We start from the raw sequence: 26,682 nt of genomic DNA, 5'->3' as shown, positions 1-26,682 counted from the left end.
AGCTACATGTTACAGTTTAAAGCTATAAATTTATTTCCACCTGAAGCCCTTTGTGTTGGAATCCATTTGCTTGGCTCACATGTGTTCGACCTGTCTATAAATTGTACCTTTATTGTAAAATGTGCCTATGAATGTGTTTCGCAACAACAAAATAAGCTACAGTGGCAAAGTAATCTTATAGCCTACAGGAAAACATACCAGATTATACTGAATGGATTGTAAAATGGGTGTGTTTGGAGCAGTCGTGGCCTAAAGGTTAGAGAGTCTGACTTGTAACCCAAAGGTCACAGGTTTGAGTCTTGGTGCCGGCAGGGATTGTTGGTGGAGGGAGTGAATGACCTGCTCTCTCTTCCACCTTCAATAGCCCGACTGAGGTGAGACCCTTGAGTATGGGACACCATACTTGGCCACACGTCACATCCTTTCCTTTCCTTGTTGGACTTAAATCAGTTGCGTCATCTCACAGCCAGTGCTGACATGTTTTGAATTTTTGTAGTGTAGTGGGTGCAGCATTTGTGTGACTTTGTCATACAAAGAACATGATTTTATTTAACCACAGCAATCTATTTGATGTACACTGCATTTGTTCACTTATTTACTTGATTACGTATGCTTTTGCTTTTCAGGAACAGGTGTGAAAAGGTTTTTATTTTGTTTTTGTTATTATTTTTAATTTTATTTATTTATTTATTTAGTCATTTATTGATTGATTGATTGATTGATGTTGTCCTGTAAACAAGTTTTTTTGATTGTTATGGGATGTGTGTGTGTGTGTGTGTTTGTTTGTGTGTGTTTGTGCACAACTAACATGATCTGGTCCAAAGAGTTTGAAGGAGTTTTATAATCAGATGTTTTTAAAGTTGTGTTCAGATTAAAAATATATATGTATTTTTGTAATTGTTTAAAGAAATAAATGTAAAAATAAAATAAGTTATAAAATATTATGGTTCAAAATTGCCTTTAAAGCTACACCACAAAAAACAAAAACAAACAAAAAAAAAAAATGTTGATTTTGATGCTGTGATGCATGTATTTGTATAATGCCTAGTGATCTTGCATTCATTTGGATATCCAGTGTGTAAATATATTTATAAATAAAAAAAATTAATAGTAGATGAAATTAATCTCAAATAAGCACAGAAACCTGTGCTATTAGTCAAAGCATTTATAATCAATTCTAAATGTATTAATGAAAATCATATAAATTAGAGCTACTGTTATTAGTCAAAACAAAATACAAAAATCAATGATTTCACGACGCACCAATTATATTATGTTTATTGTGCTCTTGATGGAAAATGTGAATTCCATAAATGTGTTCCATAAATGCTTAATAGTGGCCTATTTGCACAGCACTACATCTAAATCTCTGTGAGGAGCTGGAGTGTAAGGACACTGCCTCTAAAATGAGTCTGAATGAGAAAATGGAAAAGAGGGACAATGCAGCCTCTCCGGAACTCAGCTTTGTCTCTATGAAAAGTAATACATCTATAGTTATGCCTCCTAATATCAGTAATGAAGCTATGACCTCTGACCCCAGGTAAGACAATACACAGATACTTAATATCGCACAAAGAACATAAATCGAGATTGGCTGAACGGCTGATTGCCTTTTACTGATTAGTCAAAGTAGCCAATTACCAATGCAAAGCCGGTGCTAACAACATTATCTGGTGCAAATAATTCTTGTACTCTGCATTTGTGTTTATTTTTTTGTGCTTCAAAACTGATTTGACTCAACAGTTTGAGAAGCAATCTGATCCAGAATCAGTCCAGATGTGGAGTTTGTGAGCAGGTTTTGAGAGATCCAGTCTCTACTACCTGTGAACACAGTTTCTGCAGACAGTGTATCAGTTTCTGCTGGGATCAGTGTAGACCATCAGAAGACTTTGACTGTCCTCAGTGCAGAAAGAGTTCCAGAACATGCCCTGTTCTTCAAACAATCATGAGAGGATCCAGTTCTGCTGGTTTTGCAAACCTACAGAAGGAGACCGGAGATATGCAGAAACCAGCGAACGATGAACTACAAAGAGTCAAAAACCAACACAAAACCAGCCTGAAGAACAAGTATGAGCTATTATTTGAGGGAAGCAAACTCAAAGAGAATGAAACCCTCCTGAACAGGATCTACACACAGCTCTACATCATAGAGGGAGAGAGTGAAGGAGTGAATGAAGAACATGAGGTTTTACAGATGGAGAAAACAGCCAGAACACAACTCTCACAAGACACTCCAATCTACTGCAATGACATCTTTAAAGCCTCAGCTGAACCAGGATGTGAGGAGAAAGACCAGGTCAAGACTGTTCTTACTAAAGGCATTGCTGGAATCGGAAAAACCGTCTCTGTGCAGAAGTTCATTCTGGACTGGGCCGAGGGAAAAGCCAATCAGGATGTAGATTTCATGTTTGTGCTTCCATTTCGAGAGCTAAACTTGATCCGAGATCATCAGTACAGTCTTCACAGACTTTTGCTGGACTTTCATCCTGAACTTCAAGATCTGGACTCAAAGATTTATGAGGAGTGTAAAGTAGTGTTCATCTTTGATGGTCTGGATGAAAGCAGAATCACACTGATGTTTTCAGATGATCAGAAAGTCTGTGATGTGACTGAGACTTCATCAATGGGCGTGTTGATGTCAAAGCTCATGAAAGGAGAGCTGCTTCCCTCTGCTCTCATCTGGATCACCTCCAGACCAGCAGCAGCCAATCAGATCCCCTTCAAATACATCAACCGTCTGACAGAAATTCAGGGATTCAATGAGCCTCAGAAGGAGGAATATTTCAGGAACAGAATCAATGACCAGCATCAAGCCAACAGAATCATCTCACACATCAGAAGAGCAAGAAGCCTCCACATCATGTGCCACATCCCCGTCTTCTGCTGGATCTCATCCACTGTGCTTCAGAAGCTCCTGGAAGAAGATCTGAGTGCAGAAATCCCTCAAACTCTGACTGAAATGTACATCCACTTCCTGCTCATTCAGATCAACATGAGAAACCAGAAGTATGAAGAGAGAGATCCAGAGAAACTCCTGCAGTCTAACAGAGAAGTCATTGTGAAACTTGCTGAAGTGGCTTTCAAACAGCTGATGAAGGGCAATATGATGTTCTATGAGGAGGACCTGATTGAGAGCGGCATAAACGTCACTGACGCCTCAGTGTATTCTGGGATTTGCACTGAAATCTTTAAGGAGGAATCTGTAATTCATCAGAGGAAAGTCTACAGCTTCATTCATCTGAGCGTTCAGGAGTTTCTTGCTGCTTTCCATGTATTTTACTGCTATTTAAACAGCACCATGAAGACCCTTAAGGTTATTGTTCCAATGCATAATATGCTTAAAGGAGCAGTAGATGAAGCCCTTGAGGGTCAGAATGGACGGCTGGATCTGTTCCTGCGGTTCCTGCTGGGCGTCTCACTGGAGTCCAATCAGAGACTCTGACAGGATCTACTGACACACACAGAGAACAGCTCAGAGAGCATCAGGAGAACCACACAGTACATTAAAGAGAAGATCAGAGATGGACATGGACTCTCCACTGAAAGATCCATCAATCTGTTCCTCTGTCTGCTGGAAGTGAAAGATCAGACTCTGTCCAGAGAGATTCAGGAGTTTGTTAAATCAGACAAACACTCAGAGAAGAAACTCTCTCCTTCTCATTGCTCAGCAATTGCCTACATGCTTCAGATGTCAGAGGAGGTGCTGGATGAGCTGGACCTCAAGAAATACAATACATCAGATGAGGGGAGAAGAAGACTGATACCAGCTGTGATCAACTGCAGAAAAGCTCTGTGAGTGTTTAACCCTTTTAAACCGGCTGTGTCGGCGCCGACACATCAGACCAAGCTGTATTCATGTTACCATAACTCTTCTACCGTTTGCACTATCAAAATAATTCAAATTGCTCCTGATAGCAGACAACATGCGCTTTTCGGCAATATATGGCTTATTACGGTAATTTCTTGCGCTCCGTCAACAAATGACTGCAGATTTCCGGGAGAGCGGGAAGGGAGAATTTGAATGGAGAGATAGGGAGCGCGGAGTTTGTTATTGCATAAAATAATAAACAAAATGAACAAAAACATGGTCAAGGAGGAGTAAACAGCATAAGAGTCGATTAGGATGATTTTTGATGAGACTTTGGGAGCAGGCTGAGTGAGACTTTTTCACATGTGGTGTGTTCGTCGCTATAATGAGTCCGTGCATGTAAATGAATGGGCGTATGCATGTACATGCATGTGTAAATGTGTGCGTGTATGAACAAAAAAGCCTCCTGAATGAAAACTGTGCAACCCAGTGTCTCAAAAATACTTGTATATATGTATTATAGTTGAATTTTGAAGTAAGAAGTGTTGGATTATTTCGATCATGATTTTTCTCTTTTTTTTTTGTAAATAATGTAAATTTTTTTTTGTAAATTTTTTATTTTTGTCTATTTAAATTCTGTTTACAAACTCAAAACACAAGATTAATGGTCAAAAACTCTACTTTTTTGAAAGCCATTTGTTTTCTGAAAAAAAATGACACCTTGCACTTGAAAATAGCACATTCTGTTAGAATTTTACAGTCAAATGAACAAAATGTGTGAAAATGACCTATTTTACCCTTAGGTTTTAAAGGGTTAATCATGATTTAGCAATTTTTTTTTTTCTAAATGAGCGATTAGAATAATGAAACTAATGTTATTGAAATACCAGTTCTAGAGTAAGGTTAAGAATTGAATTATCTTGTGTACTGCTGTCTTTCAGTCTTGCTGGTTGTAATCTCACTGGTCTGGTTTGTGAAATTGTGTCATCTGCTCTACAATCCTCAAACTCTGTCCTGAGAGAGCTGGATCTAAGTAACAATGACCTGCAGGATTCAGGAGTGAAGCTGCTCTCTGATGGACTGAAGAGCCCAAACTGTCAGCTGGAAAAACTGAGGTTTGACGGTCATTCATATGATGATACATGATTTATTTCAACCTCTGTTTACTATTGATGTGTTTATTTAGGTTGTCTGGCTGCATGGTGACAGAGGAAGGCTGTGGTTATTTGTCTTCATCTCTGAGTTCAAGCCCTTCACACCTGAGAGAGCTGGATCTGAGCTACAATCACCCAGGACCATCAGGAGTCCAGCTGCTCAAACACATACTGGAGGATCCAAAATGCTTACTGCAGATACTCAAGTATGTGGGACAGTTTTATTTAAGTTCATTAATACTGTTACCGCCAGTTTCACAGACAAGGCTTAAGCCTAGTCCTAGACTAAAATGTAATCTGAGATGTTTCAACTGAAATAAAGTTGCACTGACTGATCATAAAACATATCAGTGCCTTTGTTTTGTCTCAAGATGCACCCCAGTAATGTTTTTTTGTTTTTTTTTCTAAGCATGTTTATAAAAAATACTTAAATGTCCTAATTAAACTATGGCCTAATCCTGGCTTAGTCTAAGCCCTGTCTGTGAAACCGGGCCTTAATCTCAGATGAGTGAATTAAGTTGCATAACAAATTACTACGTATACACATACAATACTGTGCAAGTTTTAGGCACTTGCTGTGAAGACACAAGTATGTGTTCATTAATTAAACTAAATCAAATCAATATTTGGTTACCACCTTTTCTCTTTAAAACAGTACCAATTCTCTGGGGTACACTTTTATATGTTTATGAAGTTGTACAATGTAAATCAACATTAAAAGATGTATTAAACAGTAAAAAGAAATAGTACATTTTATTTACTGTGGGATTTTGACTTCACTATGCAACATTTATTTATTTTTTTTGGAAATAAGTCTTCCTAAAACAGTAGTTAGTAGTTCAAGTTGAAGTAGTTCAACTGCCTCGGGCATACATTAGGTTGCAACAAAGAGAGCTGACTAATGAAGAACAACAGCAAAATAAAAGCCTTCCCTTCTGAAAAATCCAGTATAAACCAGCATGTATTCCAAGCTGGTCCATGCTGGTTAATTCTGGTATAGTGCTGGTTTAGGCTGGTTTATGCTGGCATTGTGCTGGTTTATGCTGGTATAATGCTGGTATAATGCTGGTCTAGCTGGTCGACCAGCATATCCAAGCTGTTCTCAAGCAAAATTGAGCTGGTCATGCTGGTTCAGTGTGTAGGGTTGAGTGTCAGTAGGCCAAATGTCTGTATGCAAGTATCAGTCATCACTTGTAAAGTGAATCTTTTTCATTTCACTAACTACAACACTGCTTCAGTGTTACTTTTACTCTCTATAGATCAGGATCATATGAAAACTGAGCAGTGTTTGTTTATCACTGGGGATTTTACAGTGTAAACATGTAACCAGCAATGTGTTTTTCTTCATTAAATAATTTATAAAAATTTATTTGGAAAATTGTCTTGGTCTTTAAATACAAACACTAACCAATTTCAAAAGAAATGTGATATGTAACACATACACAAGTTTTGTTGTGATCTTGCTGGGATCATACTAGCACCCAAAAGACAAAAAATGCTGGTCCACCAGCACACAGCATCCCAAACTGGTCCCAGCATGCAAAATGTACCTTATGCTGGTGACCAGCAATGCTGGATTTTTCAGCGGGGTAGAAGGCATAAGCTCTTTTGAGAGTTTCTCTATCTGAAATCTATTTGAACACCATATTTTTTAAGTTTAGTTTTATGGTTTCTGTTTTTTTTTCTGATCTGTCTTTGGACCTCTGCAGCTATTAGAGTTTACTTGAGTTCCTTACAAGTATACTGAAAAGCCCTTTCCACCAGCAGGAACCAGTTGCTAGTTCAGAGCCAGTGCTATTGCTGGTTCGACTGGCGAGCCCTTTAAGAACCGGTTTGCTTTTTCACAGGCTAGAGAGCCACCACAGAGCCAGGTCTTACGTCACTGAATACATCTCATCTTTCGTTTCACTAGCGTGGCCACGGCAACGCCAAACACAACAGGCTTGTTCGAGGTGCATCGGCACCACGCAGACAGATCGATCAATCAATTGGCATACAACACACCAAAGCATCGCGAGAGCATTCCAAAAGCATAAAGAGCCACCTGCTTTCCAGTCGCTCCCGCAGCACCCCGATGCCTCGCACCGAACGGTCTGTGCAGCACCGATCCATCCTGAACAAGCCTAAACAAGCAATCAACAATGGCAGACATTGAGTTGCTATTGATGTTCATGACTTTGCGAACCCACATCTGCATCCAAACACAGTGAATCCAACGTGTTCGTGTTTAGCTGCTGTTTCAGATATGGCGGTCCAAAGTGTCTGTTCGTCTCGTTGGTCACTGTAACCCCGCCCCCATCCCCTGAAGCAAGCGGTTCTTCCTTCTAGCCAAACAAAGTTTTGATGCTACTTACGAACCGCTTTTCCTGGTTCGGAGCTGGTGCTTTGGGTGTCGAAAGACAAAGAACCGGTTTGAAACTCATTTCACTTTTTGAGTGCCTAAATCCTTATTCATTGATTTTAAAGTGTTCACTGATATTTCAGCTGATTCTAGCACACTGTTAATAATCAAATATTTATAATTTGTTGTTTATATTTGTCTCTTTCTAGTTTGGATCATGGAGACAATTTTAGAATCACGCCAGGATTAAGAAAATGTGGGCCTTTTCTCTCTTACACACACACACACACACACACACACAGGCGCTAAAACTATCTGTTTATGTGTTTATGTCTCGTCTTCTTGTGTTCAGATGCCTGTGATCTCACACTGGATCCAAACACTGTAAACACTCAACTCATGCTGTCTGATGAGAACAGGAAGGTGACGCATATGAAAGCACAGCAGTTGTATCCTGATCATCCAGAGAGATTTGATACGTATCCCCAGGTTCTGTGTGGAGAGAGTTTGAGTGGACGCTGTTATTGGGAGGTTGAATGGAGTGGGAGAGTAACTGGCATAGCCATGACATATAAAGGAATCAGCAGGAAGGGAGTGAGCGACTGTGTTTTTGGATGGAATGACAAATCCTGGAGTCTCTTCTGTTCTGATAACAGTTACACTGTTTGTCACAATAATGATAGAACTGACTTAATTGCACCTTCACCCCCGTCTAACAGAGTAGGAGTATATCTGGATTGGCCGGCCGGAACTCTGTCTTTCTACAGCATCTCTGACACACACACACTCACACACTTACACACATTCAACGCCACATTCACTGAACCCCTCTATGCTGGATTCAGGGTTTATGATTCCTCAGTCTCTTTGAGAAAAATATGAACAGTATCTCTTTCATGCTGTCATAAAGTTTTTTTTTTGTTTTGTTTAGTTTTTTTAAAATTTGACCTAAAACAACTTGCACAGTTAAATGATTAAATGTCATTTCTGTGCCTCAAGATATGTCTCATGGAATTGGCATAATGATTGATTTTGAACAGGTTTCCCTAAACACATCCCGGTCACAGCTCAGGAAAGTCACTAGTGAAGGGTTTTGAGACTTTGCAGTTGTCATACCATTACTAAAGACTAAAGAAGTTATGTTGACTTTCTATAACCACTTATACATAACTTGTATGTTTAAGTCTGCCTTATTTTGCACTATGACATGCTTTTACGTGTTTGCTTAATATATAAAATAAAAAAGATTTTATTTTGAGATTTGTTTTATTTTTATTTTGAGATTTTGTTGAAAATCAATAAAAAAAATTCACTACTAAAAAGGTACATGGCATTTCTAAATTTTTCAGTAGGGATGTGGTCTTTTTTAAAATATTTTAAATACTTAAACTCAGAACTTTGCTTTTAGAGGGAGACACTGCACACCTTTAAGTATTTCACATCTGCTAAATCGCTCAAGATTCATGTTTTATTGAAATGTGTTTGCAGTTTTCTACATGTTGCACAATGTTTCAGTTCTTCTCCAGTCGTGGTCCTGTTCCAATGGTGGCCCTTTTGTTGTGTGAGGACTTAAAATGCCTTGCAGCCAGATTTGAGCTTGCTGGAGTTTCAAGTATGAAAGTTTGTCCTTTTGTTTCATCTGGTTACAGACATTGTGGTGAAATGTGAAGTGGGGAAAATGTTTCCTTAATTTGTGTATAATTGGGGCGTGTTGTTAAAGTGCAATTCTGTTTCCACTTCATTGTTTGTGCAGTGGTGAGGCACAACATTTCTTTATTTGGTTGTCAGGTCTGTCTGTTAGTGCTCTCCAATTGACTGTAAGTGTGAAGTTATAGTCAATTGGAACACACTGCAGTGATGATACATTTTTGTAGGCCAACCCATAAGTTTGCCTCACCCTGGTTCCCTCCACAAAAACCCTTTTGGATAATTGCAGAAACATATGTTCTACAAGACAGACTCAGAGGGCAGGTGAACGTTTACATGGTATTTATTCCATAAATAATTAACAGATGGTAGTGAGATACAATGATTCATGTCTAGTTGTATGGAAAGGTTCTTTGATGTAGGCCCCATGCTTTGTCCAAATCCTGGGGATGCAGATTCGCTCTTGGTCCTGCATGAAGATGAAGGCAGGAGCAGAGCCTACCCCTAAAAGGAAGTTTAAATCGATACCCACCAGTTGAGGCTTTTCTTGATTGGATTTCCTAAAATAAAAAAATAAAAAGATTAGCATTAAAGGTGACCTATTATGCCCCTTTTTGCAAGATGTAAATAAATCTCTGATGTCCCCAGAATGTGTAAATGAAGTTTTTACTCAAAATACCCAACAGATCATTTTTATAGCTTGTTAAAATTGCCACTTTTAGGGTATGAGCCAAATCGCGCCATTTTTAACAACCCCAAGCAAGTGCCGCGGCCAATGGCACCAAGTGATTTAGGTGTCGAAGAGCCCTTACAGGTGATGTGCCAAGAAAAATACCTAAGTCGATCGTTTAGTGGCAGTGGAAATAACCGTTCATTTAGTAGCTGTTGGTTCAAAAATAGAGAGTGGCTGGAATATTCTGTAGAACATTGTGCTGCATTTTGTTATGCTTGTTGTAAATATGGTTTGGCTTGGACTGATGATGCGTTTACAACCACTGTCTACAACAATTGGCACCATGCCCTTGTTCAAAATAAGGAACTAAAAAGGCATGAATCCAGCAAAGAACATATGTCAGCAATGGTACTGCGGAAGGAAAGGCTTGCTAGAGTCAAGAAAGGCACTGAGATTTCATCTCTTGTTAATTCAGCACAGCTTGAAAGGAACCGTGCCTACCTATCAGCAATTGTGGACATAATACAATTCATAGCTGTGAACCAGCTTCCTTTCCGTGGATCTGTAGATGCAATGGATGCAAGGGTTGAGGAAGGGTGTGGATTGGTTTTAGCTATGATGGACTACACACTTAAAAAAGATAAGAAGCTTGCAAAGATTTTCATAACAATCCCTTCCAATGCCACATACACCTCAAAAAATATACAGAATTAAATTATTGAAACATGAAATTATTGAAAACATGCGATAGTCAGAGATATTGCAAATGAGTGGTACACATTAAAAGTGGATGGCACCAAAGACCCCACTGGGTGTGAAAACATTTCAATTGTGCTGCGTTATGTGGACAAAACTAACTGTGAGAAAGAGAGACTTGAGACTTGAAAGAGAGATTTCAATGGCTATGACTCAACACTTTGATGCTGTGTCTCTGACCAAGTTGATCTTATCACAGCTTAAAGATATTGGATTGAGCTCTGACAAAATTCTAAGCCAGTGCTATGATGGCGCAAGTGTCATGTCATGTCTCTCTCCTTCCGTTCATAGCGAAAACACTTGAACGAGTTGTCTTCAACCAAGTCTCACTGTTTCTTTCACAGAACGACAAACTGGATGCTAAACAGTCAGGTTTCAGGAGGGGCCATTCAACTGAGACTGCGCTTCTCTCGGTCACTGAAGCCCTGCGAATTGCAAAAGCCCATTCCAAATCATCAGTCCTCATTCTGCTGGACCTATCTGCCGCTTTTGACACTGTCAATCATCAGATACTCCTGTCCACCCTCTCATCACTGGGCATCTCTGGCATTCCACTTCGCTGGTTTGAATCCTATCTCACTGGTAGGTCTTTCAGGGTGGCCTGGGAGGTGAGGTATCCAAAGCACATACACTGGTCACTGGGGTTCCTCAGGGATCAGTTCTTGAACCCTCCTCTTCTCCACATACACTACATCACTGGGTCCCATCATACAGGCACATGGATTCTCATACCATTGCTACGCTGATGACACACAGCTCTACCTCTCTTTTCAACCAGATGATCCAACGGTAACTGCAAGGATCTCAGGTTGCCTGGCGGACATCTCGGCATGGATGAAAGAACATCACCTGCAGCTCAACCTGGCAAAGACTGAGCTTCTTGTCCTCCCTGCCACTCCGACTCTACAGCATGACTTCACGATCCAGTTAGGTTCATCAACAATAACCCCATCAACTTCGGTCAGAAATCTTGGTGTAATCTTTGATGATCAGCTGACCTTCAAAGACCACATTACAAAACTGCTCGATCTTGCAGGTTTGCACTATATAACATCAGAAAGATCAGGCCCTTTCTGACAGAGCATGCTGCACAACTTCTTGTCCAGGCCCTTGTCATTTCTAGGCTGGACTATTGCAATGCTCTTCTGGCTGGACTTCCGTCTAATACAGTCAAACCTCTACAAATGATTCAGAATGCAGCGGCACGACTGGTCTTCAACGAGCCCAAAAGAGCCCATGTTACACCTCTCTTTATCTCCCTGCACTGGCTACCAATCACGGCTCGCATCAAGTTCAAGACACTGATGCTTGCATATAGAACAACCACTGGCTCAGCACCCGTTTACTTGCACTCCCTATTAACAAACTACATCCCTCCAGAAATCTGAGATCTGCTAGTGAGCGGCGCCTCGTGATACCATCACAGAGGCGCAAAATCACTCTCTAGATCATTCTCATTCACCATTCCTGGCTGGTGGAACGATCTTCCCACCTCTATCCGGAATGCTGGATCCCTGTCAATCTTCAAGCAACAACTGAAAACTCATCTCTTTCGACAGCACTTGACTTCATCCTAAACTTAAAAAAAAAAAAAAAAAAAAAATTATCTTTACTTATTCCTTCCTTTGGTAGTTTGTATTTATTTGAACAATGTCTGAGACTTGGTGTTGCAAGCACTTCGTATGTCTGATTGCCTCTTCAAGATTAATCGCTCGATGTATTCCCCAATTGTAAGTCGCTTTGGATAAAAGCGTCTGCTAAATGACTAAATGTAAATGTAAATGTAAATGTCAGGAACACAAGGCGGGGTACAGAAAGTCTTGCAAGAGGAATTATAGAGAGAAGTGCCATATGTCCACTGTTTCAACCATCAGCTCCACCTGGTTATAGCGTATGCCATGTCTTCTGAAAATGCACTGGCAAACTTTTTCGATGTATGCAGCTCTCTTTACAAGTACTTCAGAAAACCTACAGTGGCTGCACTATACACTGGACAGAAATTGAAGCGGTTGCTAGAACAGCATTGGACTGGACACCTGGCGACAGTCACTGTCATCATGACTACTATAGCTACTATACTATAGCTTGTATAACACATAAAGTGTTGAGTTTGCTGGATCCCCCCAACACTCTTCTCCAAGCACACACCACCAGCCTATACACTGGTGTCAGTGTGGTCCAGAGTGCACTCAAGTGTGTGGAGGAACTGAGATGTGAGAGTCAGTTTGACATACTTTGGGAGGTATTTACCAAACAGAGAGATGACGCTGAACCCTCCACAGTCCCTTCACAGAAATGACGAAGAGAAGTGAGTGCACAATGGAAGGACTACGTGGTGGCTACAACATTTGGTCAAAACAGAATGGAAGGAGAAACGACAGAATGTAAAAGACTATATTTTAGTATCCTGGATGCAGTAGTCAGAGAAATGTCCACCAGATTTAGTGAGAGAAACGGCAAGAGTATACAGGCCCTGAGTACTTTACATCTGAGGAGTGACAGTTTTCTGGTTGGAGACAAAGTGAAACCGTTGTTGGACTTAACAGGGATGGAGTTTAAGGAAGCCAAATTTTCTATGGCACAGCAGTTTTTGAAAGATGAAATTGCAAAATCAGATGAAAATTGTACAACTGCTGGCATTTTGCAAAGATACAATGAAGCTTTATCAGCCATGCCTACTGTGTTGTAAACACTGAAGCTTGGATTAACATTTGGAGCATCAACTGCTACATGTGAGAGTTAATTTTCAACACTAAAGAATGTGTTCAGTGATCACAGGAGGAGTATGCTTCACAAAAGAAAAGCAAGTCTGATTCAGCTTGCAGTAGAGCGGGACCTCACATGCAAGTTCACTGGAGAATGGAAGGAGAAACTACTGAGAAGATTCAGCACTGCATCTAGGAGACTACAGCTGTTCTGAATGAGGGTAAGAAAGTTTTTTTGTTGTTGGCATACAGTATGAACAAATGCTAATTGTTCTATGATTTTAAATTTAAGTGCCATCAATATTTTGTATGTGTGTAGTAAGTAACATTATACTATTTCTTTGAGAATGACTAGTTCATTTAAAATCATACCTGATTCTCCACCGCTCCTAGATAAATTAGATACTTTGACTAACCTTTATTTAATCTGTATTTTTCTCCAGTTTAGGTGCCGTGTCCCCTGGTCCATGGTCCAATTGACAGTCATACTTTACAATCTTTCTACACTCTGCTCATTTTTCTCAACTTCTCCAAAAAACTGTACACATTTTAATGTCTCCTCCATTTAAGTTCCCTGCTATAAAAAAACAAGCAAGCTTTTGACTCTCCTGCATATTTTAGCATGGTAATTATGACAACTGTTATAAAAGTTATAACACCAAAATGACTAAATTTGTTTTTTGAGTTTGCACCCTGTATGATATTTATGAAATGCTGTTTCAGAATCTCAGGTTCCTGGTGATACATATAAATAGAATAAACTTCCCAGTGATTAATGCCATGTTTGGTGCAGTGATGTGTGATTTTGATAGTTTCTATTTTCTGGAATTTTGTTAATAACATTAATTAGACAATATTTTACTGAGTTTATTGTGCTGATACTTTGAAAGCTGACTCCCAAATCTTTGGATATTCTTCATACTGTGTGGTTAGTTTGCAGAAGTGACAGAATGTGCGAATATAAAACCAACTTTACCCAAGAGAGGCAAAGCAGTTCTGCTGTGGCTTTGTTTGGAACTATTTTCGTTGGTGAAATAGAACAAAAAAGGCAGTAGCCTATTGATCCTGTAAGTTACTTAATAATATTAGAGTTAATATTAACTTCTTGTTTATTCAAATGCATTATAAAATCATCATTACATTTGCAGTCCTGCTAATATTTGGGGAAATACCAGCACTCTTCGTATGATATTGCTAAACTATATGGTATATAAATGAAAAAAATAAATCATACGTATCTTGCTATCACGCAGTAAAAAGTTTTTTTTTTTGTTTGGTTTTTGCAAAGTGATGAACATACTCTATTATGTTAGATCGCACATCGTTGAAATTAAGCCCTATTTGGTGGTACTATTTTCATACATATTATTTGTGAGCACCCTCACAATTTTCAGAAGCACCCTTAGTGATTTGGTTCTGGAACGGGGCCTGGCCACAATAGGCCGTATAATGCACAGGGCCACGATATAGACTGTGCAGTGTTGGACAGTAACTAAGTATTTTAACTCCATTACTGTACTCAAGTACAATTTTCAAGTATCTTTTCAAGATACCGTGGAGTATTTTTATTTTGGGAAACTTTTACTTTTACTTCACGACATTCCAAATCATAATATTGTACTTTTTACTCCACAGCATTTCATAAAAACATGCCGTTCCTTGTTATTTTGAACTGGTGAAATTGTCATGCACTATGAGACATGAATGAGCTGATTCTTTTCAATGAGCCTGTAAAATCAGTTCGCAAATCACACTGAAAGATCCATTCGCAAATTGGATAAGTGAGTTTTTGCTTGAAACAAGCAAAATAATCTGCCAATGGGGTAAGAAAAATAATCTTATGTCAAACAGAAAACAAGATTATTTTTCTTAACCCATTGGCAGATTATTTAGCTTGTTTCAAGCAAAAACTCACTTAATTTTGACATGTTTTTTCTGAAAACAAGACAATAATTTTTACTTGTCTAGAAAATCCTTCTTGATTTAAGAATTTTTAGATATTTTGGCTGGAAACAAGACTAAAAATCTAAGTAAGAAAAGCATTTTTTGCAGTGTAGGCAGGACCCAAATGATACAAATGGAAGCAGCTGTAACCAGTCATCTCACATGAGACAGAGCAATGTAGTCTGGGAAATGGAGTTCATAACAGAATGAACATGAATGGAGAAGAGTGCCCTCTAGTGGCTGAAGAGGGCACACCAGCTGGGCACCATGACAGTATCCATATTTGTGTATTACCATCTGAATGGGGTAGGTTTTATTTAAAACTAAACATAATGTTAAAATAATGCTAATTAATGCCCATGCATCTACCCTGCTGCCATAGCACTTTCTAATGATGTAAAAGTATTATGTTTTCACAAGGTTTTTTTTTTTTTCTTGAAATGCTAACACATTTTGTTTTCCCTCATTTCTATATGCTATATAATACATTTTGTTATTTTCATTTGTTTGCACACCCAACTTATCAGTAATTATCAGTAGTAATCAGTGTATAACGTGTTTTTAGCAGGAGGATAAAGTATATAAAATTGCTAAATAAATAAACATTTATCAATCAGTACTTTTTACTTTTAATACTTAATCAAAAATCAAGTACGTTTGTACTTTTACCCAAGTAAAATTAAAAAGGAGTAATAATAATAATAATTTGTTGCACTGATATAGTGCTTTTCTAGGCACTCAAAGCGCTTTTACATTGTGAGGGGGATCTCCTCGTCCACCACCAGTGTGCAGCATCCAGAACGCCCACCACACACTAGCTACAGGTGGAGAAGAGACAGTGTGATGAAGCCAATCAGCAGATATGGGGATGGTTAGGAGCCCATGATGGTCAGAGGCCAATGGGCAAATTTGGTCTCCACACCTCTATTCTTCTTTCTACCTAGGATTTTTAACAACCACAGAGAGTCAGGACCATCTCATCTGAGGGATGGTGCTTTTTACAGTATATTGTCCCCATCACTATACTGGGGCATTAGGACCCACACATACCACAGGGTGAGCGCCCCCTGCTGGCCTCACTAACACAGCAGATAAAATGCATGTAATAATTTATTAATCAATTGGGTATATGTCCAACGTCACCTAACCAAACCTGGAAAACAGGTCTCATCGCTTCTGCTTGTCAGAGAACGTATTAATAGCAGTATTAAAAAATGGCGATATCAATGGACTTTTAAGGTAATCAGTTAAATCAGCTAGCTGTTTTTATTGTTGACATTTTATTCGACTTTTATATATAAATGTTATTGAAAAATTTTTAAACTTTTATATATCAATCCACATATGTGATGGACATTGGTTATGATTATCTTTAGTGTCTACTTTGAAGGCATCTTGAGTAAAAAAGCTTCATATTTAACGGGCAATTGCAAAACGCGTGAACCAGAAGCAACGAGACCTGGTTAGCAGAATACGGAAGTCTGTTGCGCATAGCCCGTATTATCATTTTGACTTAACCCTTTTCTTTATTTAAAGGCTGAAATGTGAGGTTTACCTTTTCATGAAACTTTTTCAAAGCTTTAGGCTATTTGAACATTTACATTAGATAGTTGAACATGCTATTAAACTGTTGTCAGTCAAGTTGTCATTTAAAATCCGAACATTATTGGTAATGTTATTGTTTTAGTGATTATGCAAACAAAGAGTAATTTTATTGTTTGTTTGTTGATTTTTAAATATAAAACTTAGTAAAGTGATTTATGTGTCGGTACTTTTTGAACATCTCCTGCACATTTTAACAATACCGTGATATACTGATAACCGTGATAATTTTGGTCACGATAACCGCGATAAGAATTTTTATACTGTTACATCCCCTAATCAGTACAATGAATGACTCAGTTGACTCACTCATTGAATTATTTGCTGCCACCTAATGGTGGTTTAGTTTCACGTTTAAAAAGTATCATTGCATTTTTCCAACGTTTCTTATTTGTAATTTCACAAATTTATGTAAAACATTAATGTCATAACACAGTTGTAATTTTGCATTATAAATCATTTAATTTGATTGGTGGTACAGCTCTACAATGTATTATTATAATTGAATTTATTGATCAAATGTAAGAATTTGTTTATTTTAAAATATATGCCTTTTTGGGTGTTCATTTTGGTCTCATTTATGTAAATGAATTTAAAGAAATCACAGGATAATTTTCTTTATTTCTTGTAGGTGCGAAGAATAGCAGCTGATGTGGAGAAATGTTTGATGCTTCAAGACTCTCTGAAGCTGATTATATTAGGTAATGTATTAATTCTTATTAATTCTGCTGTAAATCATTTGATAAATTTGTATTTTAGAATACATCTTATATTGAAATACTGTATTGTAGGTTACATTATTGCTTATATTTATTCATTTCAGGTGCACCCAGTGGCCTATTCGAGGGTCACATGGTTGCACAGTAAAACCTCCAGTGTTAAATCAACACTCCCAGTGTATATATAATCCACACTCATAGTGTTAAAAAAGTAACACTGAAGCAGTGTTAAAGTTAATGAGATAATTAGTTTAGTAATTGAGTGATGATTGAGCATTAATGAAGAACACCTGCTGTTAACAAACTGAACCATTGAAAAAAAGAGACGAAACGAGCAGAAATACAAAATCTACAACTGACTTCAGTCACAGCCTTAGATGAAATCAACACAAGATAAAAGAAGACATTAAATCTCTCAAGATCTCAGCAGAGGATGATTAAACAACTCCACAAACAGTATCACCTGCTTCACACGTTACTAACCAGATTGACTTTAGATGTTGATGTTTTAGTTTTGTTTGAATTACCATTATCGAGGTCAGTGTTTGCTTTAGTTGGGCTCTTGACCCTTGACTTAAAACATTACAGTTCCTTTGGCTGCCATAACAGCGTGTTTGTTTAGACATGTTAGTTATGGCAATCAGGTGTCGTTGGTTTGACTTCTATAAAGAAATCACCAGCATTTAGTGATGCACATAACTGGTTTCATGCAGAGCATTGTCTCTGAGTGATTAAAATTTATTTTGTTCACATCAAATATAAAGCTTGATCCATCAGTTTTAAGATTAATCTGAAAGACTTTTGAAAGTAAATCGGCACTGAAAGGTTAAAACTGCATTATCATACAGACATCAAGACTCAGCGTATGAATCTCAACAATGGTGACAATCAACATATTCAGATAAACAGATACTCCGTGAACATTACAAAACAAGCTACTAAAAGTCACAACAAAATAGCAAAACAAAAGGAAATGGTAAGAATAAAAGAAAATACTAAAACAACTGCATAATTTATTCATGTCGCATTGCATGCTGGGAGCCATGGATTAGTTTTGATTGGTGCTCCCAGAATGCACTGCAAAATGGAGCTTTATGTTGATTGTCACCATTATTGAGATTCATATGCTGATTCTTGAAGTCTGTGTGATGAAGAAAAGTACATTTTCAGTGCAGAATAAGTTTTAAAAATCTTTCAGATTAAACTTTCAGGTCGTTATGTACAGAATCTCAATAACAAAGTTAACTGATAAATCTATCAGTGACTATACTCCAAACTAATTCAGTTACTCAAGCCACTATACGCAGATTACATCTTTATAAACGTAACCAACTACTGATCACATTTTCTCTTGGCTTTTTCTCTTTTCACCATAACTAACATGTCTAAGCAAACACGCTGTTATGGCAGCCAAAGTAACTGTGATGCTTTAAGTCAAGGGTCAAGAGCCCAACTAAAGCAAACACTGACCTCGATAATGGTAATTCAAACAAAACTAAAACATCAACATCCAAAGTCAGTCTGGTTAGTAACGTGTGAAGCTGGTGATGATGTTTGTGGAGTTGTTTATTAATCATCCTCTGCTGAGATCGTGAGAGATTTAATGTCTTCTTTCTTGTGTTGATTTCATCTAAGGCTGTGACTGAAGTCAGTTGTAGATCTTGTATTTCTGCTCGTCTTGTCTCTTTTTTTCTCTTTCTTTCAGTGATTCAGTTTGTTAACAGCAGGTGTTCTTCATTAATGCTCAATCATCACTCAATTACTAAACTAATTATCTCATTAACTTTAACACTGCTTCAGTGTTACTTTTTTAACACTCTGAGTGTGGATTATATATACACTGGGAGTGTTGATTTAACACTGGAGGTTTTACTGTGTGTGAATTCATACCTCAACTTTGCGGCTGGATCTTCAGTCTTATTACAACTTCAGTCTGGCGTCCCGGGAGCAGGCGTCTTTTGCACACTTGAATTATTTCAAAGGTAACATGTTTTACTTGAGTAATTTCATTTGTGAAAAAGGTTACTTATTTAGTTTAAGTACTGGTAAATGCTGATTGTATTATATAAGTGGCATTTTTACATTTATTTTATTGAGCTAGTTTAATTCAATATTGAACTTTATTCTAAAGCTTCTGCTTGTTTTTATGTGCAGATGTTTTGTTGGAATCACAACACTCACTCGATACAAGACGGATGCATAGAGGCAAAACAAGTGGAAAGGTCTCAGAGAAGAGGACAACCCTCATGTGTGTGCTCATCTCAGAAAGTTGATGGACTTTCAGTATGTATTTATTAAATTGTCTTTTGCAGGAATATTCTTAACATAAACAAACAACATAATTTGTGGTATAATGTTGATTCCTACATTTTATTTTATTTTATATTTTTTAACCAAAATTATACAGAATCTGTTGATTGACCTTAATTTTTATAGAAAGTTAATGTTCTACTCAGACACTCCGTAAAAGGCATAAGCCATATTCTATTTACACTAAGTGCAAATAGCCCGCCTTGTTGGCAAAGGCTATTTACACTAACTCTGCCCACCAACGTGTGATTGGGATAGTCAAGACTGAAAAAAGACGCTTTTCCACATCACTTTCAGTGGCGTAGATGGTAAGGCACATGCTTCTTGATGTGATCGACCAGAGTTTGAAACTGTATTTTGCCAAACTTTTTTTCTCCCTTTTCAAATCTCATAACGTATCGGAAAGGCATTTATTTTCAATAAAAATGAAGGAAATAATCAAAAAGTTGAAAATAAAGTATCAGGTAGGGTTAGGGTAGGTGTAGGGAGGGCTTTATTGTCCCAATAAGGTGGCATCCATTTAATAATTTTAATTAAAACTATAATTTACACTTATACAGTTTTACAATGTACTACAATACTGAGGTGCAGATAATTGCCACTATTTGCAATAAGTAGTATATAAACAGCAGAAAATCTTGCTATTTTAACACAGATTAAATAGAATCCATAGCTATTTGCACTTAGTGTAAATACTGTAGTATCTATCGGTAAGAAAATATACTATTTACACTTAGTGCAAATAGCCGCTGCCTTTTTTTTATCAGGTATTTGCAGTTATTTTGTGATGCTAGGTTATTTATTTATTTCTTTTTTTATAAGATTTTAACTGTTGAAAGACTGACATTTTTTCATTTTTACCAGTAAAAGCCTTAATGTCTTTCTGACAGTTTTAATAAATATTTATTTGCAACATCTTTGACTTGCTTTTTATTCATTTGTAAATGTATTAAAACATTACAACATGGGTATTGTTAACAGTAGAATATGTTAACAATACCCATGATTTACTCATGATTATATATATATATAAAAAAACCCTGTTCTTATTATAACACAACAATCCACTGTAAAAAAAAAAAAATCAACATTAAATGTAATAGAAATCTAATAATTTAAAGTAAATAAATAAACATATCAAAACAAAATAATGAAAATAAAAACAATAAACATAGAATAATTATTAAATTGCATTACAAATAATAAAAATAATAAATAATAGATTAATGACAGTCTGGATAAAATGTAAGGTAAAAGGCATATAGTCAATATATATAGATGTGTGTATTGTCAATATTACAGAAATATAATATCACACCATATCATTTTAATAATTTGTTCTATGTAACAAAGCATTGGTTTTTGTTCAAACAAAGGAACAACTTCATCTATGATCTTGTGCAGTGCTATACCGAGTTATGATCATGTTGCTGAGTATAGCTAGCGTTCAGTTAATTTTACCCTGACTGGGCAACTCAACCGAGCGGTTGAGCACTTTTTCTAAAGTAAAAACAGAGAGACATTTTATCACCACGTTTCTGCCATTTACTGTAACAAAATATACTGTTAGGAGGTCTAGAACATGAAATCCGATTCTTTTTTTTTTTAAATCTCAACTTTTAACGTCATTTGCAGCTAGTGTTAGGAGGGAGGCGTCACATCAATACATTCTCGGTTTTGTTGCGGCTTTTCGGCAACAATATATTTTTTCTGCAGTGCCACCCAGAGGATATAATTGCAATAACACACTCTATTCAATGAGGGGTATAAGGACAAACAGCCAAAAATGGGGTTTGGCGAGTTTTAATTACAGTAATTTGATCGCAAAAAAAGGTCAACTGTGCGGTTACAATGCACGTTAAAGGGTTAATGCCTACAAAAACACACTGTAAAAAATTGCTATAAAATTTACAGTAAGTTACTGGCAATTTTGGTTGCCAGTAAGACTTTAAATTTACAAGAGTACTGTAAATCAATAATTACAATTGTACTGTAAAAATACAGCAAACTCTTGCATGCTGTACAATTGTTATGATGGTGTGTAAACATTTGGTAAACTTATTTCATTTGATTCTACTAAGAAGGAACATTTCTTAATATAAAACTGCAAACACTTAATTTGTAATAGTAAAGTTACTAAAAACATGACTTTAACTCAAATCATTGCAGTTTATCATCAGCGATAGCACACATGCATGTGGTAAAGCACTTAACAAAGAGATCATCACTTTATCAGCAACTCTACAGTTACTGTCTTTAAATAAAGCAGCAGAACATCAGTGTTTGTGGCTCATCATTGACTGAAGCACAGGCTCTACTCTCCACCACAATGGTGACCCACAAAACTAAATTAAACTAATAGATCTCTCTTGTGCAAAATAATACAGTTCAGTTAAATATTTACTCTCCTTATAGATAACACCTGCTGTTAACAAGCAGAATCACTGAATGAAAGAGAAACAAGAACTACATCTGACTTCAGCCACAGCCTTAGATGAACTCAACTGAAATACAAGACATCATTAAATCTCTCAAGATCTGATTAAACAACTCCACAAACAGCATTACCAGCTTCACACATTACAATTTGACTTTATTTCTGTCATATGTCTATAAAAATAATTTGAGAATTAACAGAAGTTTAGTTGTTTCATTGAAAACAGAGAAAAGAAAAGAAAAGAAAAAAAGAAAAACTTACAACAGACATTACAATTACAGTTTTTCTGGATTGCTAACACACTATAACTGATTCATTTGGCACAGTTTTCCAAACCATACATACAGTTCTCAAAACAAAGACACGTTTCTCAAAACTTTTAACACATTTCACTTGTTTTCACACACGTTCCAATTTGCTGTGTTTTCTGCAAAACTCTACACAAAAACACCATAATTTTGCACAGGTTTAACCATGTGCTCATTCAGAAAACACAAACACACAATATAATTAACTCAAGCATCAAAAAATGATCTCAAACAGCACACATTTATCCATGTGTGAACATTCAGTAGAAAAACTGATGACACACAGGTCAGAATCTCAGAATGATATGAACAAGAGCACAAGTGATTATGTGTTTTGGAAAATGAATCCAATAGAGTTTCAATACTACTGACACATACAATATAATTACAGTACATAGCAGCAGTACTTCAGATGAGAGAACTTTCATTATTCTGTATACAGTAAATACTGTAGCACACACCCTCAAACACATTACTGTTGAATTGATTTGTAGCCAAGTAGTCCTTACATTTACTGTATTTGTGCAGAACTGAGAGACGACTGTCCAGGGGAGGCAGAGAAGTCTTTTCTCAGAAGAATAAGAAACTGCTATAAAAAATAAGGATACTGCCAATACTGGAATGCAGTTTGGCAGAGGATGCTGAATGAATTTATTTATTTATTCGTTTATCCATTATTTTTTTATTTCTTTCTGTAAAACAACTGACAGTATATTCCAATGTGTATTTACGGTATATTCAGTTGTTTGGTCTTTTGAATTTTTCTCTTGTAGTGCTTTTCATCTACTGTAAGATCTCTTTACAGTAGTGTAATGAAAGTAAACTTTTCTTAAAGTTTATTGCAGAATTTTACTGTATCTGCACCGCTCTATTTATGTTGTTTATTGTAATAAACATTGACTATCAAAAGGATTCCTATTTCCCAAAAGGAGGTTTTGGTAACAGTGTTTTGAATTGATCTCACTGGTGTTTTCTAGGCAGTGGAGCAGTCTGTATATTTGGTAGGTTTGTGCATCATCTGAGGCCAAAGTTTGATTTTGACTTAAGATAATATGTTTTTGATTAGAATATTTGGTTTTGAACTGGAAGTTTGAGGTTTGTGCAAGTTGGTGTATAGTTTAGAGATTGTGTTTATAGTTGTGAGAAAATTATAAATTGTTTCATGAATTGTGTGTTAGCAATCGAGAAAAACTGTAAACACAGATATGCACAGCAAAACCAGATGTGATGCTCTTATACTGCAGTGTTTTTTTAATTAATTTTATGATGCAACAAACTGCATGGAAGTAGAAAACCACTACAAATAAAGTAAATTAGTATCAATTGTTGATGACCTTAAATATGATTTTAAACCAATATGTTTGAACACACTATGTCAGGCTATGTGTATGACTATGTCAGGGTTAAAAGAACATAGATGTGACATCTACTAATGAACACACTGTAAAGGGAAGATGAGATCAGCATGAGTCGAGTTGTTTTTGCATTATGTTGCCTATTATTATTTATTATTACTCACCTAAACCTCAAAATAACCCAACATTGATATCTCTTCTGTGTTCACGTTTATGTGTTTATTAATGATTTGTAAGTGGAAATCCATGTTTATCATGCCAGGTTAATAAGATGAGTGTCATATGAACTGTGTGTCTGATCTGGTGTTTAAAGAGTTTGGTCATCTGCAAACAGGAGTCCGAAGATGACTGTGTGCTTGTGTGTGTGTGTGTGCTTGTGTGTGTGTGTGTGTGTGTGCTTGTGTGTGTGTGTGTGTGTGTGTGTGTGTGTGTGTGTGTGTGTGTGCTTGTGTGTGTGTGTGTGTGTGTGTGTGTGTGTGTGTGTGTGTGTGTGTGTGTGTGTGTGTGTGTGTGTGTGTGTGTGAGAGTGAGTGATCACAAAAGAGCACATAACTCTAAACAGGAATATTTACAGACTCATTGCATGATTCAGCCAAACAGATGCTCTGAAAATGTTGCCACCTCCTGGTCATTTACCTTCTCAGAAAAAAAAAAAAAAAAAACATCCATCTGAGTGAACATCCGGGAAACTGAAATAAGGGTGAAACATGCACTAACGATTGTTTTTATTAGAGCTACAAACACAACTTAGAAATGTAGATGATGTGTCAATATATAAATTAGATTTGTACACTATTGTGTTGATGTATAAATTATATGGTGCTTGGAATTCTTTTCCTTTTTTTTTTTTTTTTTTTTTTAAGGAAATTGCATTAATTATATAAAGTTAGTTTAATGTAAGCTACTCTTCCACTGAATATACTGATGAACCTCCACCATTTAGTTTGCATGCGCTGTAAGGTTTTCAAACGTTATGGATTTATGTACAGTAGCTTATCTTATGAAGGAGTGACTGTAAATTTCACTGTAAAAAATGATTCACTATATTTACTCAATAAAATTGAGGTAACAATTTGCACTCACTTTGTTTGAGTAAATTCTATCCTATATATTGAGTAAAGAGTACCTAATTTTTACAGCTATGACAAACTAAAAGAAGTTAGGTAATGTCTACCTAATATTTTTCATTAAATTACATAACTAATTACTTATAAAAATTGAGTAACATTAACTCTATTGCTAGTAGGCAACAGTTCATCACTGTAAAACCCAACAAGTTAGGGTAACAAACCGTTTGAGTAAACCGATTGCCTTAAAGGGGTGGTTTACTGCGATTTAACTTTTTTCATTTTAAATAGTGTGTAATGTTGCTGTTGGTGCATGAACAGTATCTGCAAAGTTGCTGCGCTGAAAGTTCAGCGTAAGCGGAGATATCGTCTTTTAAAAATCAGGAAGTTTAATGCCTACAAAAACGACTCATATGGGACTACAACGAGATACTTCCCGGGTTGCATACGTAAAAAACCCATAAATTTGCATCAACCCCTCCCTCCGGAACATGCAAAAAAGGGGGCAAGGCCATGTTCTGCGGCTGTGTCGAAGAGGAAGAGTTATAGTGGAGAGTTGTAGCCATGCCGTCGAAACGGTGTTATTTTCACCCAGCTGTCAGGTCTTCTGTGTTCGGGCTTCCTACGGACGCTGTAGTTCGTCAACAATGGTTAAAATTTATGTTTGATTATGTTCCTGACAATTACAATCCTAATTTAGCTCTCTGTGCTGCGCATTTTATGGAAGACAGCTTCCAGAATCTACACGAGTTCAATGCCGGATTCACACAGAAACTATTACTAAAACATGGAGCAGTTCCAACTTTAAAACCAGAGGCAGCAGTTGTTGGGCCACAACCTGTAAGTAAGATTTAATCATTTTAAATGTATTTGCATGTATAATTTCAGACGTAATGTGTTAGTTTTATCAAGGACGTAAACAAATGCCAACGCTGGCTTTAGTAGCCAGTTAATTAAATGCTATTTCGTGTGTCTATGACAAACGCGTACAAACATTTTGGACCCGAATTTGTAATTATGTACTAATTTTGTAAATGTATTTTCCATATATACTTTATGACGTAATTTTTCGATTTGATCAAGACTGTAAACACAAGCCAACGCTGTTTGGTTAGTAGCCAGTTAGTTCGATGCTATTTTGTGTGTATAAGACAAACGTGTACAAACTTCAAAAAATTTAATGTAATCACAACAGCAAACTTCCATTCAGAAACGTTTTGTAAGAGCCGTGCTTGCGGAAGTTCTGCTTGACTCTCTTCATTACCGCTTTCTGGGTCTGATTCTGGCTCAAACTGATACTGCAATATTGACACCATTATTTACATTTGACCGCAGCACATGCAACTGTGGCCCGTGAAGGTAATGGGCGTGAAGTTTCCAGACAATGTGCAGTACGCAGTTTAGCCAATCACAACACACCGGCCCAACTAACCAATCTGAGCCCATCGCCTGTTTCTGAGGGAGTGGTTTCATAGAATCAGGAAGTCAACCGGTCGTTCAAATGACAGAGGAGAAAGCGGCTTACAATAAAGGTGAAATATATAACAAATAAGGCGTTTTTTAACAAACGAAACACGAAGACATGTTATATTGCACCCCATAAACGCAATCAAGCAAAGAAAAAACGCAGTAAACCACCCCTTTAAAACATTTAAGTTTTTAAAACTAACAATTATGAGTGCTCTGAACTTATTTCAGTCAGACATCTACAGAAGATCTTATTGAGAATTAACTAAGGTTTAGATGTTGATTTATTGTTTCAATTGAAGTAACCATGTTAGAGATCAGTGTCTGCTTTAGTTGGGCTCTTGGCCCTTGACTTCTGTGTTAGATGGGTTTTTTTTTTTCTTTGGTTG

The 26,682-nt window shown here is 36.9% G+C and overlaps 1 protein-coding gene across 1 annotated transcript; it reads left to right on the top strand.

The window, feature by feature from the left end:
- The first annotated feature begins 18 nt into the window (after positions 1-18).
- Positions 19-8,606, top strand: LOC131542815 (NLR family CARD domain-containing protein 3). The gene is given in 6 exon segments (XM_058779830.1): positions 19-1,540; positions 1,744-3,792; positions 4,750-4,923; positions 4,995-5,168; positions 7,513-7,559; positions 7,656-8,606. Coding segments are annotated over 6 exon segments (3,108 nt in total). The 5' UTR covers positions 19-1,406; the 3' UTR covers positions 8,186-8,606.
- The last annotated feature ends 18,076 nt before the right edge of the window (positions 8,607-26,682 follow it).

This window comes from Onychostoma macrolepis, chromosome 01 (genome assembly GCF_012432095.1).
Source record: "Onychostoma macrolepis isolate SWU-2019 chromosome 01, ASM1243209v1, whole genome shotgun sequence".
NCBI classification, from domain to species: domain Eukaryota; kingdom Metazoa; phylum Chordata; class Actinopteri; order Cypriniformes; family Cyprinidae; genus Onychostoma; species Onychostoma macrolepis.
Note: the sequence above shows the minus strand (reverse complement) of the source record. Positions and strands in the feature narration are given on the sequence as shown.